The sequence below is a fragment of the Melanotaenia boesemani genome, chromosome 6, assembly GCF_017639745.1.
Source record: "Melanotaenia boesemani isolate fMelBoe1 chromosome 6, fMelBoe1.pri, whole genome shotgun sequence".
NCBI lineage: Eukaryota > Metazoa > Chordata > Actinopteri > Atheriniformes > Melanotaeniidae > Melanotaenia > Melanotaenia boesemani.
Window position 1 is genome coordinate 6,011,124 of NC_055687.1, and position 18,031 is coordinate 6,029,154.

General features: G+C 41.9%; 2 protein-coding genes and 1 long non-coding RNA gene across 4 annotated transcripts; 1 reads left to right on the forward strand and 2 right to left on the reverse strand.

Moving 5' to 3' along the window:
* Positions 1-10: 10 nt before the first annotated feature.
* LOC121641182 lies at positions 11-9,161 on the forward strand. 2 transcript variants are annotated; one of them, XR_006010666.1, is made up of 5 exons: positions 11-264; positions 636-677; positions 805-909; positions 6,951-7,018; positions 7,820-9,161. It is a non-coding gene; the product is annotated as an uncharacterized LOC121641182 (long non-coding RNA). The 2 variants fall into 2 exon arrangements; XR_006010665.1 differs by having other exon boundaries at positions 640-677.
* Positions 2,695-8,293, reverse strand: LOC121641181 (protein rapunzel-like). The gene is made up of 2 exons (XM_041987163.1): positions 8,216-8,293; positions 2,695-4,863 (listed from the first exon to the last, which is right to left on the reverse strand). The coding sequence occupies exon 2, from the start codon at positions 4,817-4,819 to the stop codon at positions 4,136-4,138; it is 684 nt and encodes a 227-aa protein (XP_041843097.1). The 5' UTR covers positions 4,820-4,863; positions 8,216-8,293; the 3' UTR covers positions 2,695-4,135.
* A 3,395-nt stretch (positions 9,162-12,556) lies between the features above and the next one.
* On the reverse strand, positions 12,557-17,623 carry LOC121641179. Its single transcript, XM_041987159.1, has 4 exons — positions 16,979-17,623; positions 15,293-15,592; positions 15,107-15,197; positions 12,557-13,446 (listed from the first exon to the last, which is right to left on the reverse strand). Exons 1-4 carry the CDS (start codon positions 17,364-17,366, stop codon positions 13,029-13,031), a joined length of 1,197 nt encoding a protein of 398 aa, XP_041843093.1. The 5' UTR covers positions 17,367-17,623; the 3' UTR covers positions 12,557-13,028.
* Positions 17,624-18,031: the final 408 nt, after the last annotated feature.

The window sequence follows — 18,031 nt, forward strand, 5'->3', positions numbered from 1 at the left end:
CAGTGCCTGCAAAGGAAAGGGGGAAAAACAGACAGAGAAAGAGAGAGAGAGAGAGAGAGAGAGAGATGTGGAAAGAGAGAGAAAGAGCGCAGAAATCTGCGGTGGGTCCATTTTCTTTCCAGTCACCATGAAAGGAGGACTCCTTTTCTCCATTAAAACGGAAACATATTTCAGGTCTCGACGCTCTTTTCTGGGTCTGCGGCTTTCTTTTGCACTTGAATGAAGTGAAACAACAAAATGTGCGACAAAGAACCCAAACTTAAGGTGAGACAATCATTTAACTATTGTGTGTTTTATGAATATGGCGCATGGATTAAAAATTTCCCTTAAGTCACAACAGCAACTCAATTAGAAAATAATAAAGTGTAAAAAAACACCACATGTTGTCCTCTACATCCTAAAACGTTTCCATGAGTTCACCATGAAGATGTTATTAAGGATTTTAAGGATCTGAGGACCACAGTGTGTATTTTTAACTGAACCTTTGTGCGTCACACTTTCAGCCTGTCACGACTGGAAACGCAGACAGTCCGCTAAGATATCTGTTTAATAAGCAGATAAAGTATATTTTTCATCGACTGTTTTAATGTTAATCTAATAAACCCATCTGCCCTTTTTTCTCTGCGCACCCTGAGGCAGAACATCTGACCCCCACCACCACCACCCACCAGCCTGGGGTGGGGAAAAAAATCACGACACACGTCGTCTCTCCGTAAATAAGACATTTCACATCATAAGTGGGAATTCCTATTAAATCTCCCACTAAGGGGTGTTTTAATTTATTAAATAATCTCTAATTTTCAGGTGAAAATGGGCTCATCTCAACCAGATGAGGGAAAGATAAGCGCCATCTCATGACGGATGATGCGCGTCGGATGGCTCAACGACGCTCATTAATCTGCGGCGCAGGTAAGAACTCGAATCCTTGCGCTATCTGCGCTACAAATTCCTGTTATGCACATTTTCCTGCTGGTTTTGCGTCCCCCGTCTCTGAGACGTGAGTTAGACCTGTTCATCTGGGTAAAGATGTATGAGGGCCATTCCACAAGGGCTTAACCTCGGTCACGTGTCTGCTTACTGCACCTCAGGTGAAATCTCTCTTCCTCCTTCTGGTTCTGCAAAGATAAATTTAAAGGTTCACTCCAACAGGTTCTGCAGCAGAGCTCTTAGAAGCTGGACAGATATGAAATGCTGATGTGATGAGGTGATGCTTCCTTTTGGGCCCTTAAGGAATTCTCAGAACAGGTGTAGTGCTGACACAAATGAAGTGTTGTCGCCCTCTTGTGGACAAATAAGTGAACTGTATCTTTTGATTTATTTATTTATTTATCTATTAAGATTTATTTTTATATTTATATAATTTAGAATTCCAGGCAAATGTTTTGCTATTTCAGTTTAAATCTTTGATGCTGAAACAAACAGGATTCACGTGTTCACCAGTCAAACTAGTGGTTGGCTTTTTGATTAAGAACATTATCTGTTCTATTAAGATGATTATTTCCATGTGATTAGAGAAAAATGGCCACATTAAAATTAGAGAGGGTTGAAAAGAAAATACTGCATAACACAACGCAGATGTTTCACATTTCAGCACAACATTCTCACAGATGTTGCTAAAATGAATTGTGTGGGGTTTTCTGGTTTTAAATGTTAAGAGTTTAAACAAACTGGTGTAACGGATCTTATTCTGTAAACATGATGGAAAAAGTTCAGCAGCAAATTACTATAAATATAGAACACAAATATAGTTTTTAAAGCAAACACAGAGGTTTTACCACTCTAACAAGCTTGTAAATTAATATTTGGTCTGGGGAGTCGGAACCTTCTCAGTAGCCTTCAGGATTAGTTCTCCAGAACTCTTGAAGCACTTTTCAAAGCTCTTCTTTGGATGTTTCTGTTTTTTGTTCTATGTTGAGGTCCAGGTTCTGGGGAGGATCCATCCCTCTTCAGACCTGTTTCCATTCTTCTTCGGTGACATACCTCAGCCTTTTCTCCGTTTCCCTTCCCTAAGAATGGCTTCTCCATGTTTCCATGGAGACTATTCCTGATGAGGCAAGTAAATGGATCAGCTGAGGGTCCAGATTCATCTCTCAGGTCCTGGTTCAGGTCTTTGTTCATATTTCTTCAGGACATGACTTTCAGATCCTGTTCATCTGCTGTAGGTCGTCTTATAGTCCTGACTCTTCTTCTTTTGTCCATTTGTCCAGTTTTCTAAACTGTTTTAAGGACACACTGCACACATGCTGTAGGTCTCAGGGAATCATCGTGATGAAAAATCCTACTTTCCGTCTGTCAAACTGTCTTGTTTTTGGTGTTTTGTAGAGACTGAGCAAAAGAAATAAAAGAGATGCGTCTTAGTGACAGACTGCTAGTAACAGTTATGTGTGGACAACACTGGTTCATCTCGAGTTAGGAGGCATTTTTATGCTCTAATGATTCAAGTGTCACATTCTGCTGATACAAACGCTGGACTGACAATAAGTGAACAAGCAGAAAATTTCCAAAGAAAATCTTCAGAAATCTGGAGAACTACTGATCAGGACATCTGGCTGCAGGGAAGACGAACATGAAGCAAAGTGTCCTCCTCTGGGATATTAACATATGGATCGTTTTTGGCCTACATTTCTTCAACAGTCACAAAAAATTAGATCATTTTCTGAACAAACAAACATTATAAATAACTCAAAGTCAGTGTTATTTTCACCTGTTTATTTATATAGATGCATATACATCCAAGCATTAAAACCATAACAAAAAAAGCTAAATATTCACACATATGACGTTTCAAAAAGCCTTCAAGTTTCCGTATAATTTCCTCCATATCAGGAGCATCTGGGCTGCTTAGTGTTGTAACAATAATATGAGACAGAAGCACAAACCTGGTTTCAGACAGAGTCACGTGTGGGGAGAGCAGGTTGAGTTAGATATAAAACCGACTGCTGATTGCTTAATCAATATGTTTAGTTCATTTCTATTTTTTCTATTTAACAGAATCGGATGCTATGAATGAAATCATGTGATGCTGCTGACACCAGTTTGCTAAAGAAAAAAAAGCAGACATAATATTGTTCTAGGTTTACGTACGAACTGCAGTGTTCATGCAAACATTAAGATTTACACATTATTGATAAATGATAATTAAAAATCATTATTATGATAAGCAGTAAGAAAACAGATGGATGGATGATTATTATGAAAAAAATCCCCAAATAGTAAAAGTAAAAATAAAATAAACCTACTGGCACATTTAGGCACTGTTGGTCTGAAGAGGAACGACACTACCAACAAAAAACCTCAAATAGTGACTAATAATCCAACATATGCAACACTTTGTATTTATTCTGTATTAATAAAAGGTTTCAGTGCACGTTAGAGAACAGGAGTGAAAATAATGGAAGCATTCCTCCAAGACAGAACTCAGCACAGCAGCATCTCAAATGTTAGTGTCAAATATTTTTTAAAGTGTTGTGAAGAATTAAATATACTGTATGTGGCACCAGGTGATTACGTGCACAACAGTATGACTGCATGGAGCTCATTAGGATTATAGCACTGGTACATTCATAGTTCTGCAAACGTTTGGATACTCATTGCTGTGTATATATATATATATATATATATATATATATAGCTGTAGTGTTCCCACCCCATCATGCTAAGTCTTTTGTAGTGTAATATTTAGATATTTTCCAGAAAGCTGCAACAAATGGCTAATTTTTTACTTTTAGAAAGTGCATATAAGGAGGTTATATACCACAAAGACCCACAGTAAAGCAGGAATAAACTCTTATTTAAATAAAAAAAACTTATAAAAGCCTGTTAGTGTCAGATTTCTTTAACAACGTAGGTTAATCTGCTCGCAGTGACGGCAGAGTATATTAAATTTAGCCGTTAGTGTTGGATCCTGTCAGGAATAAACTGAATTTTAGCCAATCCTGATGTAAAACCAGCAAAACAAACGTCTCATATCTGCAGTAAGTGATAAAAGTGTGTTTTGATGAGGAGAAAGTGTCGTTAATGTCACGATAAAGCGGTGAAAGGAGACGTCTGCACAGTCTATAGGAGAGAAAGAGCCAGAGTTACAGCAGGAATGAGGACATGCGACTCCTACGTATGAAGAACTCTCTCTCCTCTTTCACTTGCACCTGCTTAGAGCCTCCTGCATCTTTTCCTGCACGTGCTCCATCTTCTCGGCCCACTCCTCGCTCAGCCCCTCCTCGTCGTCCCTGATGATGGCGGAGAAGCCCATGAGGGCGATGAGGCCGATGCAGAACAGGTAGGTGAGGCGCGTGCAGAGTTGGTCCATCGTGCTGCGGTCGCCCTGCGAGTGCTTCAGGTAGACCTCCAGGATGGGTCTGCTGAAGAGCTTGGGTTTGCCCACCACGCCGTCGTAGAGCGTGTGCAGGTTCTGGTCACCCAGGTCGTCGGCGTAACTCTGCTCGAAGTCTTCCTTCTTGCGTTCACGGTGCTCCGGTCGTGCCTCCACCATCTCCATGAACTTCCTGAACTGGTTCTTCAGGTTCTCCTCCACGCGGCAGTACTGGCCGTCCAGCGTTTCCTTCTTGATCTGAACTAGCGTGTTGCGGTTCTGCTGGGAGAGCTGGTCCAGAGCCCGGTGGACCGAGCCGAACTCGCGCTTCAGGGTGCGGATCTCCTCGTCGTCGACGTGGTGCAGCACCACCCGGATCAAAGAGCCGGCCACACCAAAAATGGGGTTGACCACGGCCGCTGCCGAGGAGATGGTGGCCACGCACTGCAGCACTTTGACCACGCCCTGCTTCAGCTTGGCTCGGTCTTCGTTGATCTCATCCTCCATCATGGTGACGGCAGCTGTTGAGGCCACTGTGTGAAGATGCAACAGATCTGGTACAGACAGGAAGAGAAAGTTTAGGTGAAAAACAGTCATTTGTTTCCCTTTAAATTCCTATTAACACAGGAAGAAAGTGAAAAAATATATTAACCCCTTCACAATAAGACCCATTTCTTCTGTCCAAAATTACCCCCCCAAAAAAATGAAGTATATCTTCACAACTACCAGGACTGTGTGTATAATCTCGGTCTCTACAGAAAACTGAGACATGTGAGATTACTACAGACGTGTCAGAATTAGATGTGTGTTACTGTGTCAGATTCACCTGGAACACAATAGAACGTGTAAAAGTTATCTCCTCCTAAACGAAAACCACATTACTTTCAGTGAACACCAGAGGGTAGCAGCCCAGTTCATCTAGGAATGACTAAAGTAATGTCTGAGGAGGAACTGTGCAAAAGTAGAAGCTAAAAAAGTGAAGCTGAGCAGTTTAATAAATAATTGAAGAAGTGTTACACAACTAAATATCTCAGCAATTTGGTTATCAACACCTCCATCAATGAGTCGGGAGGATCAGGGGTAGCCCTGCATTCACCTTAGAAACACAACGAGCATCCAGAAAGAAGAGAAGCCCAAGATAATATATGATAGAAAGATTGAATCCTTCACTATAAAACCTCCTTCATCTCCATGGAAACACCAGGACCTTCATGATTCATTTTAAACAAAGGCCGAGTCGTACAAGAACACGGCAGAGTTTTTAGAGCTGGAATAAAAGTTTTCATTACAAAACAGCAAAAGACATGATTTTTTATCACGTTCGCTTAAAGTGGAGAAATTAGCAGAAGCTCTAACCTGTTCTCGTGTTTTTCTTACATTCTCATACTATTGCTTTGGGTTTGGACATTTGCTTGGTAGAGTCTTCAACACAGCCTGAACCCTCTTAGAAAAGCTTTCTTTTAACTTCTTTTAGTCTTACAAATCTCATTCTCAGCTGAACCGATTAGAGCAGATCTAACAGTAACATTTACGTCCAGCTAACAGATTCTTTCAGTCTTTAACTTTTCTCTGACTTTGAGCTTTAAAAGCCACAGAAAACCAGCATTTCCCAGTATTTTCAGACAAATGACTCGATATTTACTGGGATTACTGTTGAACCAGAAAGTCGACGGGTTTTTTCTGCTGTGTGCAGCTGTCAGCAGTGAAGGAGTTAACAGCTGTGTGCACGACAGGCTTTCAGCACCAGGCTGCTTTCTGTGTGCGTCTATGGGCCGAGCTGATAGCTCCTCAGCAGCAGCGAGCTAAGCGGTGACAGCAGAGAGAAGCAGCTGCTGGGCGGTATGGAGAAACTTCAGCTGACTGAGCTGAAAAACCTGTTTAGTGTGTAACAGGAGCAAATATTCAGAAGGCAAAGTGATTCCAGCTTCCTGTGTTTTATTCAAACAAAATCATAATCAATCAGCCTTAAACACGTCAGTGGTGTCAGCCATGACATTATCTCCTCCTGCTGGTGTCCGTGATGACTCCACACACCACCACCACCATGGATTACACCTCCGTCACAGCTCAGTGACGACACCGAGGGCCCACAAGGCTGCGCGAGCTGAAACAGGCCCCTGAACCACACACACAAACACACACACCTCGTGTTTTCTGCTTGTTTTGCTTTCTTTTCTTTGAAAATACCCACCACAGGGGGGCGGTAATTTACCCAAAATAACAAAGACGCCCATAACAACCACCCTCTGATTTCAGCACCACCTCTGTGGACTGAAGAGGCTGCAAGTCAAATTAACCCTTTCACTTCAAGGTAATTTTAAATGCTGAGTTTAAGCAAATTAACCAGCAAAAGCAGGAGAAAATACTTCACTGATTTTAAAACTTGTGAAGAAGTTCTTGTAGAATTAAATTAAACTACATTAGATTGTCCTCAAATGTTACATATTAAAAAATGAAGACTCTTTAACTTAACCTTTGTGCAACTTTTGTGCTGAATGCTGTTAATTCTGCTCAAATATACACCAATCCAGATTTAAAAAGACATATTTGCATCACACATGTTGCTTGAAAAGCAACTAAATCGTTATGTTAAATATTTTATGTCTTTAATCCATTTATTTTATGCTTTTTATGTTCACAGATGACCATCTGCTGCAGAAGAAACTCCATTTCACTATATAAACCAACAAATTCCAAGAGGCTATGCAGGTAATGAAAGGGTTAATGGCAGTTTTATGGTATAAAGTGTTTCTTTTGGACATTACTGATGTAAAATTAGAGAATTTATTCAGTTGTATTGATAATTTAAGGTATATTTATGACAAATGAGGTGATTTTGACTCAATCAAAAGCAGTCAGAGCTGTGTTCACATATGTAAAGGTCAATTGGTGCAAATTATGTAAATTAATCTTTAAATTTGCATTAGGTCTTAAGTTAAATTGATGACAAATGACACTTTAAATGAGTTTAAAAAGAAATTAATAATAGTTTAAAAGTATATATAGTTAGATGTTAATATAAATAATCATTAGGGTCCATTAATGGGGCGATTATAGATCCATGTGTTAAACTATTGACTGTGGGTGACCCAGTCATGGCTCAGTGCCAGCATGGCCTGTACAGGGTGCAGGGCCAACACCTCCAGCTGTCAGACGGACTGAAGCTGTGGCTCAGTGACTCTGCATTAGTATTTATATATGCACACATTTAATTACTCTATGAGAGGAAAAACCCTGAATGTGAGCTGGTGCTGTAAAGAAACACTAAGCTCCAGGTTAGCTGCACACAGCAGCTCTGACTGTCAGATCAGGAAGTGTCAGGCTCCTCTCACCTGCTTCCAGCCAGTGGAGAGGCCATCTTGAATGATAGCAGTGCTAGGCTAATCCAAATACACACATCATAAGTTTATTAAAGTGCTCAAAAAGTACACAAATGACATTTTATTAGCTAATTTGAATAATTTTGTGGTTGTTTTGGTCGTTTCCTGACGGTTTGTGTTGTTTGGACAGAGCTCAGCCTGTGTGGCAGCTGGGACACTTTCCTAAGGAAATCCACCCCAAAGCCTGGTAATATTCTGACAATAACTGTGCTAATGAGAACTAATACACAACAAAGAAGTGTCATCCGGAGTTTTCATTGTTTGTGAGTACTATAACTAGCAACACATCCCTCTGGGCAGGAAAACCTCTTCCTCCCCAGCTATAGCTCCCCCTAGCCACCTCTCCATATTTCCTTGTTAGTGCACACCAGAAGCTCTGACCCTCCCTACTAATCAACCAAGAAAATACACTAAAATACACCTGAAAACCTTCATTTTTCTATCTAAATGTTGAGTATAGAGACTTTATCTGCCTTTCAGCCAACATTGAGCACCATTGGCCTCAGCAGAAGGGAGGATTTCTTACCTTTTGAGTCTGGCTGTGCCTATATCTCACTCTCCAAAGTCCCAACCTCGACACCCTCCTTCTTCTTCCCAGCAATCCCTGCAAAAAGGACACTTCCATGTATGTTGAATATGTAGGGGTGATCAAATTGGATAAAACTATTTTTAAATAGCTCAGTTTGCCTCCAAAATCCCCAGAAAGGTCATTTAGGCCTTAAATATATATAAGCTCCAATATGGCATCATAAAATGGCATAAAAGTGACTTTAAATAGCAAAGCCCCCTCCTCATGATACTCAGATTTACCCCCTAAAATTTCAACTTATTCTGCTCCATCCAATAGTCACACAGTTGTTACTGAAGAGAAATTGTCAGCGAGTGCGCAGCTGAACTCTCAGCTCCTTTCTGTGCCTTTCCAAGCCCTGGAGCATCTCTGGGAGGATACAAATACTCAATTGGTGAGAATCATTGGTAAAAGAGACAATTTTCTTAAGGATTTGGCTTTAAAAAATGCAAAGGATTTTTCCCCCACGGCGTAAATTCCAGCTACACTGAAAGAGACCCGCAAATCCAAGTGGACCTCTCCAAAAGTGTACAGGTGTATCCAAAGGCACCAACAACTCTCCAAAGGCTCCCAGAGGTAAAGAAATGAGAATTTCACGCGATTTCAAATGTAAAAATAATATTTTATTCTAATTTACTAACAATACTCAAAGGATTTGAGGATACACTCTCACCATTCCGCATTTAAAGTCCATTTTGGAGTCAGATGATACCAGTAAAATGCTCCAAGTGGCGCAGTGGTGCCACAGACAGTGTAGTTTATTAATTCATCAGCTTTTACTTTATTTTCCTTAAATAGTCATTTATTTATACAGACAACAGTGTATGACACACTACAGCCAGAAACTACCGTCTACTTGACCAACAACAACAAAGAAGAAGACCAAACTTGTTGTAAACGCACCCAGTCCGCGCGCCAAAGTCCAGCAGCCTGCCGCAGTCTGCTCCTTCATCCAGGCCTAAAAAAACAGAAAATCCGCCACAGCATGGAAGAAAACGCTGTCAAATAAATCCAGTAAATCCCGTGGTGTGAGAATACCAGCGCGGACCGTTGAGCTTGTTTCCCCCAAAACAAACCATCATGCAAATTTCGCCAGCTGGTTCCAGATCAGCCTTAAAAGACGATTCTGACCCGCTCCCTGTCTGCCTGATGCTTATGGAACAGCAGCATATAGGAGTAATTAGGTTGGGCGTTTGCCTTTCTACGTGTCCAGACCTGGTGATCTTGCAGCAGGTTACAGACCCCGCATCCCCCTTTTCAGAAACACGCAACCTCCGGCTACACAAACAGCAGCAGCGCTGTCCTTTCTGCGCTTTGCGATGGAAAATGAAGATAAAACTGGAATAAAAAGGCTTCTCTCTGTTAGAAACGACAAAGCCTTCATTATTTGTTCTAAAACGACTGCGCGCATCAACGCCCAGATCGCATTGGTGGTGCAAACAGACGCGCACAAAGCCTTTATTTAGTATAACAGCACAGCCGGAGCTTCAGCCGGACGCACGCCCGCGTGCTTGTTGTACATTTGCAGCAGCTGCTACAGTGGGATAACACTCAGTCATACATGATGCTGCAGTAAAGACCACACTTGTGCAAGATCAGCTGCGCGTCAGACTGTTACAGGCAGGATTCAGGGCGACAAACAGCCTGTGTTGCAAGAAGGCTGTTTTTAAGCTGGGGTGGGGGTGGGGGTGGCAGGTGGAGCGCTGTGTTGATGAAAGCCATTAATAAGGAAGTCTGACAGCTGTGTCCAACACGGAAACCACGAACCGAACACAAACCAACACCAATATGCTCCTTTTTGTCTGAATGTCACATGACTGTAGCATGTTTATATGATCTAACATCCACATATGATGTAGCTGTGACTGTAAATGGTGCGATGTTTTAAAATAAAGAATAAAAATAGAAATGGTGCTTTCTTGTCTTTATTATGGCTTAAATGAAACTGTGATCCTCATGTTGATCTAGCTTCAGATGTCATCTGATGGAAGGACAATAATTAAAAAAGGGTGGCATGTGTAAATGGTCTGTACTTATATAGCCCTTTTATCCTAAGTGCAGCTGCCACGACCCATCAGGAGCAATGAGGGATTCGGTGTCTTGCTCAGAAACATCTCAACAAACTGGGATTGAACCGGCAACCCCTGGGCTGCAGGACGACCACTCTACCCACTGGGCCACGCCACATAATACCTTTATCTTCCTCCTTCGTTTTCTTCTTCTTCTTTTAAAGTTTTTAGGAAATAAACTAATAACTAAAGCGTTCGTCTAATGAGGCATGTAAAGCAAAATTAGTAAAAACAATTAAAATATATTGTTTATGATATTAGAGGACCCATATTATGCAAAGTTAACTTTCTAAAGGTTTTCTAACAGTCATATATGTTCTCATAACCTGTATATGAGGCCCAAACATGAGAAAATTCTGTCTCCTCTCTCACTTGCTCCACTTTTTAGCGAATGTGTGCTCTGTGACCTCACAAAGGGAAATAACCACCGCCTCCGGTTTTGGATACTGTCATTGACCCGCCCCTCCGGCTAGCTGAGCCTGCCCTCTGAAAGCCGGATCCTCTCCCAGAGAGGGGCGTGGACACGCCCCACTCATGAACATTTAAATGTTCAGACACGGAAACAGTTCGTTCTCATTAGCGCTCACTAGAGCCACATTTAAAAATGGCTGAAATTAAGGACCAAGGCTGAATTTGGGATAATACACTTTGAAAACAACGTTGTTGAACCTCTGATATGAAGCTGTTGAAAAATGTATAACATGGGACCTTTAAAATCTATGAAAGAATATACTTTTTTCCTCAACAAGTGTTTACTGGATGATGCTGCACTGTGGCTTTAACCACTGCTGCACTGATACCTACTCTTCAGTGATGAGAGTGAGAAAAACAGAGTTTGAGCTAAACCAGCAGTTTGGTCAGAGTTTCTTCAGCATTATTGGCTGTCTAACTTTTCCACTCATTTTAATGACTTTTACATCCTGTATATGAAATGTAAACAGACTGGACAGACAACATTATTTTTGTATATGTACATAATATGCTGCATATTCCAGGGACGTCCGGTTCCAGTCCTTGTGGGCAGCTGTCCTGCAGGTTTTAATGTTTTCCTGCTCCAACAAAACTCAGCCAAGTGTATTGAAGCAGGAAATATCTTAAAGCATGCAGGATGGCATCCTTCAAGGACCACAATGGGGCAGCATCTTCATTGCATCTGGTGGTTTTATGACTTTTAGATCTTCTTAATAAAATACAGTTTGGACAAATATCGCCCATGTAGGCAGATGGTGAGGCCATCTTGTGTGAGTGCTTTATTATGATCAAGATCACCAACATATAGAAGTACATTACATGCTGCATTCAGTTGCACTTGGCCACCTGAGGTTTGTTTACATTTTCCAGAGTACAATCCAGCCCATGAAAAGCATCTGTCTTCACCGCTGGGTCTGCGGGACCGATAGCTTCCTCTTCTCTGGACCTGTATCTTTGTTTAGAGATGTTATATTTCCCCAGAAATTCCCTGTTGTTCAGCATTTATACTAATATTAATATAGATGCCTCAAAACAAAAGTTTGGAAAAGTTATTTCAGTGTTGTGGATCAGCGATCCCGGTGCTTGGGGGCCGGTGTCTTGCAGGTATTGGATGTTCCCCTGCTGCATCATCTAAGCCTGCAGGACATGCCCCCCCCCCCCCCCGTTCCTGATCCTTGTTCTACTGAGTCTGTGTAAAATGAATAAAGTGTAAAACTGGCCAATACATGTTGTTTTTTCCTTTTTACTGGGAGTGAATGCAATCCTCCAACCCACCAAGAAACAGTAAATAAGAGTGAACACCAAAAGGAAGATGCATGTGGCGATGTGGGGACATCCTTGGGGGCACTCTCCTCACATTTAGCTGTGTTGCTCGATCCACAGAAGAACACCGTTAAGTTGACTAATTAGGCTTCCCAATGATGTACACCTATTAGGGTTCAAATAAAGTTTCTGAGTTTATCTTGAGGCTCTAGTCCTTCCTCATGTCCAGCACACGTCTTGACATCTTGCCAGGGGTCCAGTAGCTTTTCATCCCAGAACCTAACAACATTATCCCTTGTTGGCTTCTAATTTCTCTCATTTAAATCCAGAATAAAAATTATGAATTTCCAGTACTATTATTTTTAAAATCCCCCATCAAATGTGCTGATGATTTGTTCCTTTCTTCAAAGACAACAATGAATTTCTAAATGGAATTTCTCTCCAGCTGTTTGGGATGTGAAGATAATACTAAGAGTTTAAACAGGAACAGTAAATATCAGGTTTAAATAATGTTTTTTATTATTCAATATGCTGAAAGACAGAGTTGTATTTATCCCAGTATAAAGTTGCCCATCATGAACAATTAATCTGACCCTTGCAGTTACAGATGTTGGACTCAGGGGGCGCTGCAGTGTTAATGGTACTGTCCTGTCCCCAGGAGGAGGACAGGGTGATACTGCCCCTTTGATCTCCAGCTGCAGTCTGCATCTTGTGCAGGCGTACGGCGCACTGCAGCGAGCCGGCTGAGGCTGAGAGGAAGACCGAGCTGGAGGATCAAAGCCATCCGACTGCTGCACATAAACACACACAAAGGGCTTTAACTTCCAGCACCAGACTTCAGATCAATACTAACACCATCAGTTCAAAGAACAGTGAAACAGAAACGAAATCCTAACATTTACAGTCAACAGGTAACAGAGTGAACTCTAAGTCTGCTATTAACATGTAAAAAACCCGACTGCTCTCCATCAGCTGCACATTATTCCTCCACCGTTGGCATGGGGCCCTTCCCTGTTTGGCCCCTGTGTGGCTCCAGATGGGTGGAAACCGTCCAGCAGCTCTCCGAATTGCATGCTCTCAGTCTGATGGTGAGCGGTTTTGCGAGCGTAGTACCTCCTGGACGCGGCTCTCCATGCCTCCCTCTGCATAGTCTGGGAGTCTGCAGGCAGATCGGATATGAGCGTCCTCCTCTTTTCTACCAAACAGCTCAGCTGAGAGTCCTGGCCAGCTGAGACGTGGACAAAGGGCCTGGGGTATGAGGGGTTCGCCTGCTGGCGGGCGATTTTCCGGGCGTAATACCGCCTGGACGCTGCTCTCCAGGCCGCCCTTTTCAGTCTCTGAGCCTCCTCCGGTAGCTCGGACATCAGCACTCGTTTCTTCTTGTTCCTGCGGAGGAAAACAGACGAAAGGTCACACAGAGCAGGAGACGTGGAATTTAAGGAGGTTTTAAAGGGAAAATAAGATCAGAGCTGGGACACAACATTTTACCATTACAATGAAAAGAAGAACCAGTTTATAGGAGCCATTTTCCACCTTACAGCCAGTGTCTGGCCAGTAAGGAGCCACTAAAGAGTTCAGCATCATGTCCTCAGTAATCGTCTGTAATTATTAGATATGATCGGTTTTTATGATGAGACCTGATCCCGCTCGGCTTCTATGGACTACAGAGCGAGAAATAAATAACCAGAAAAATTAAAAGTAATTCTTGTTCTCGGTTTCATGAACTTATCTCATCGTTTTTGTTTTTATTCTTGAGTTTTTCTCATTGAAGAAAAAATTTAGGAAATTTGGACAAATGAAAAAATTGGAAAAATGAAACAATTTATTAATTTCTATATATTTAAAACAAATATTGCTATAAATAAATAATATTTTTTCTTAAAGTTTTGAGTAATAATTGTCATGGCTGGATTAATTTCTTTTGTTATTTCTCTTTGTTTTTTAAGTATTTTATTTATTTCCAGCAACTTTTTCCTTCCTGTTTTTGTTCTGAGCCAATCAGGTGTGAGAATGACTTTTCTGCTTCTTTATGAACTCACATGTTTCATGACACCACTTCATCTTTAGCTTAATTTGACTTTAGCTGAGCATCCAGTGCTTTTAGAAGACCTCTGTTTTAACACCAGATACAGTCACAAAAACATAAAGTTCAATTTTTTTTTCCAAAAGTCCAAAGAACTGAGACACTGTAACTGTAAATAAAGTTTCAGCAGATGTTCTGTTTGCGTTCAGAAACAGATGTTTACATACAAGTAAGATTAAATAAATAACAGATTAAGTAATCTCACGGAAAAAACTGTTGAGAGATGACGCTCTCTCCCATGTGCTTGAGAACACTCTGATCATATCTTCTCTCCTGGCCGTATGGATTTGTTTGCCAGGGTAACAATCGGGGGGTTAAAGAACTCATTCAGGGGCCCAGAGTGGTCCACTTCTGTTAGTACACCAGGGAACTGAACCCTGGTCCTCCAAACCCACCTCTGTAACAACTAGGCCAGGGATCACCAACCTCAGACATCTTGATTTTCCATGTTTCCCTGCTGCAACACATCTGACTCTAATTATTGGCTTGTTAAGAGGCTTGTGCAGAACTTGACAAGTTGTTGGAGAACCATTTCATTGGTGACCCCTGCACTAGGCTATCACTCCCCGTAAAAGCCATCCTGCTGCACTACATGACCATAGTGGTACAAGTGGTTTTAGTTTACCACCCAGTTTACTGAATAAACAAACTAACCACTGCTTTATTGAATATCTAATTAATAAATTATTATTATTATTATTTAGGGCTATATGAGCCTTTATCTGACGGTAGCTCAACAGGAACGGAGGTCAGAGCAAGCGGGGAAGACAAGCTGCAAAGGCCTCAGGCCGGCACTCGAACCTGAGCCAACCCCACCGAGGAGCTACAGCTTCTGTACCGACTGACCTACATGCTGCTCCTACGAATTTGTGTTTTAAAAAGCCACCCATCCACAGAAGTCTAGGTTCCAGGGAGGTTGGAGGTTTATTTCTGGAGCAGCATGAATAAGAGACAGGAACTCACCCCAGCTGCTGATCCTCGATCGTCTGAAGTCCGCTCGGCTCTGCTTGAGGCGTCTCCCTGATCCTCGTCCTCCCGCTGTTCTCCAGTCTTTCTACGGATGTTAGAGAAGAACAAACATTTTCTTAATCCCACAGTCCAGGACAACCAGTAAGCTCTGACAGCCAGTAAAGTAAAATCTCAGCTTACGTTTCTCACTGGGACTCTCTCTGTTCTGACTGGGACTGCCTGCACCCCCCTGCTGCTCTGATAACCTCTCCTCACTCAACTCCCACTCGATTAAAACAGCATTAATGTCGCAGGGCTCCTCCTTGATGAGGAGGCTGCTGGGAGATGTAGGCAGGTTTCCGGCCGACTCTGTGACGCCTGAAGCCTCTGAGGAGCGGGAGGTGCAGGTCTGACCTGAACCCAGGTTGCTGGGGGAAGATAGGAGAGCCAAGTCCTGGCTTAGAGAGGAGACATGAGAGGGGGGTCGAGCAAATACACCCACTGTGGAGAAAAAAAACACACACACAAAATGCCATTTATGCCCCTTTAAATATTTACTTGAACTGTATTTATGTCCACAAACTCCCTCACAGTAACTATCTACACGTCTGTTTAGACTGATTTAAAAATGGCCCAAACTTTCTGGAAGATAGCATTATCTTTATCAATTAAATATTTACCACCCAACATCACAAAACATCAAATGCTAATTATAAAATACAGAGTAAAAAAAGCTTTGGGTGGTCAAAGACAAGTAGAAAAGAGCTGTACAGATGCAGTCACTTAGGATGGTACGTTCCACGTGTTTCCCACAGGCTGTCCTTGTTTTAAATCCTCCTTCAAATCCTGATCAACCTCCTCATCATGGAAGATCAAATCTTTCAAGATGCTGCAAACTGTCACTTGCTGTCATTTAATAAAATACAAAAAACAACCTAGAACACTGCACTTTCCCTCCTTTTCATTTCATGATGCCAGTCACTGAAATGACGACTCATGTACCTTTACAATGCTCCGGAGTTCATTCCTTGTTTGTGAGGACAGATCCTATGAACCCAGCACCCCTCCAACCCAAACTGAATCAAATTTGTGGCTCTGTAGTTTATTTTACTTTGTTGCAGGTGCAAATCTTGTGTCAGCATCAAGCCACCCTCTGACCTCTGGATGTCTTTTATTCCCTTTCCTTTCCACCACATATGATCACTCCTGCTGCTTTATTATTTCACTGTCTGGAGACTTCCAACTTCCAGGTCCCTTAAAAGACCAACAGGTCTCTGTCTCTGCAGGAACCTGAGTGGATCTAACAGGAACACAGATACTAGCAATAGTATCCAGGTCCCCCTTGAATTCATGTCACCACTGTTCCATAAAAAAATACACAGAAACGTGGCCTGTACAGCCTCACAGTTTTAAGATTCATTAAATCCCCATTTTCCTTTATTTGACCCACACCAGTAGATGTAAACCATTTAGTTTATCTAGTTTGGGTCACATTAGGCATGTTATCAAATTTAGGGCAAAAATGACTTTTTGGGCATATTTAAGGTTGTCAACTGTCAGAACAGGTCCAATTTGACACAGTATCTAAGGGTAAGAGTCAGCTGAAATGTCAGCTAACATGTCTGCTTTGTTTTCATTCCTGGAGCCCAAATATGTCTCCTAAAACAGTTTATTATTTATTATCTATGCAAACTGATTCAATCCTTATACAGTTTATAAACATCACAATTATTTATTATCTATGCAACCTGGCTCAAAATAATAAAAGCAGAACCTTTTATATAGAATTATCTGGTTTTAACAGCAAATGAGCGCTAAATGTGCGCTCTGTGGAACCTGGGTAAGGTGGACCTGTAGTAATCAGGTGTGGTGCATCTGTTTACTTACCGGATAGGCTCATTTCACATTCCTGCGCTCCTGCCGTCACCTCTGAGTCAATGCAGCCTGATTCAAGCCCGCTCTGCTCCCTTTGCTGTCGGTTACCAGAGGTCCTGGATCTACCTGGGTCTGGCTCGTGTCCAAACAACCCGCACGTGCACCCCTGACGGCGCAGCACCTGCAGCTCGTGCTCGATCTCCGTCAGCCTGCACTCCAGCCGCTGGATCTCTTTGTCCCTGTCGGCCACCATCCGCTGAAACTCATGAGTCCTGGCGCTGTTTACGCCGTATAGCACGTTTAGTATAGAGTCTATGGCTAACCGGATAGCATTTTCTACCACCAAAGCCTCGTCATCGCGAAGGTGTGGGTAAAGAGTTTTGTTTTTGACCAAATTCATGTCTAAAAAAGCGACTTGTGGACGTTAGCAAGGCGATGTGTGGAGAGAGAGCTACAGCCGGGATTCTAGGCGACCAGCCGCACCCAAACCGCCCCGTAAAACTACGTTAAACACGCGGATTCAAACGTTTTAAGTCGTGTTAAATGAACGCGAACACTAAAAAGGAAATAAAGACTTGCATTTGGTAACCAATAATCACAACCCAGATACAGGGAAGCGCCAACGTCGCACACTTCTTCGTTTAAACAGCGCATGTCGGGTTAGCGGCCACAGCGCCCCCTGGTGGCTGGACCGACGGAATAAAGCCCAAGTTCTAATAAAGAGTCTTTGAATAAGTCATCAGCAGAAAATAAATAAATATTGTTTTATATTTTTACAGTCTTATGCTGCTAAAGAGGGTCCTATAAAAATTATCTTAACATGTCACACTAGATAGACTGTATTGATCCAACCACTGGAATATTATCTTGTTACAGCAACACCATATATTAAAAAGGATATACAATAAAGAATAAAAATAAAATAACTGGTGTATTAATAGATAAAGTCACTAAAACAATGACAAACATCTCAAAATATACATAAGCACTGTGGTAGGAGTGAATGAGATGAAGAAAGTCAGAATAAACTGGTGAGGGGTGGTGTGATGATCTGAAAGAGTTCTT

What these genes read in the sequence shown, in the direction of transcription:
- LOC121641179 (XM_041987159.1), bottom strand. Translation starts at nt 17,366, where the DNA reads ATGAATTTGGTCAAAAACAAAACTCTTTACCCACACCTTCGCGATGAC. An exon ending in ATGTGAAATGAGCCTATCCG is followed by an intron (nt 15,593 to 16,978) that starts GTAAGTAAACAG and finishes TTTTCTCCACAG; the next exon opens with TGGGTGTATTTGCTCGACCC. An exon ending in ATCGAGGATCAGCAGCTGGG is followed by an intron (nt 13,447 to 15,106) that starts GTGAGTTCCTGT and finishes TTTCCTCCGCAG; the next exon opens with GAACAAGAAGAAACGAGTGC.
- LOC121641181 (XM_041987163.1), bottom strand. Translation starts at nt 4,819, where the DNA reads ATGATGGAGGATGAGATCAACGAAGACCGAGCCAAGCTGAAGCAGGGC.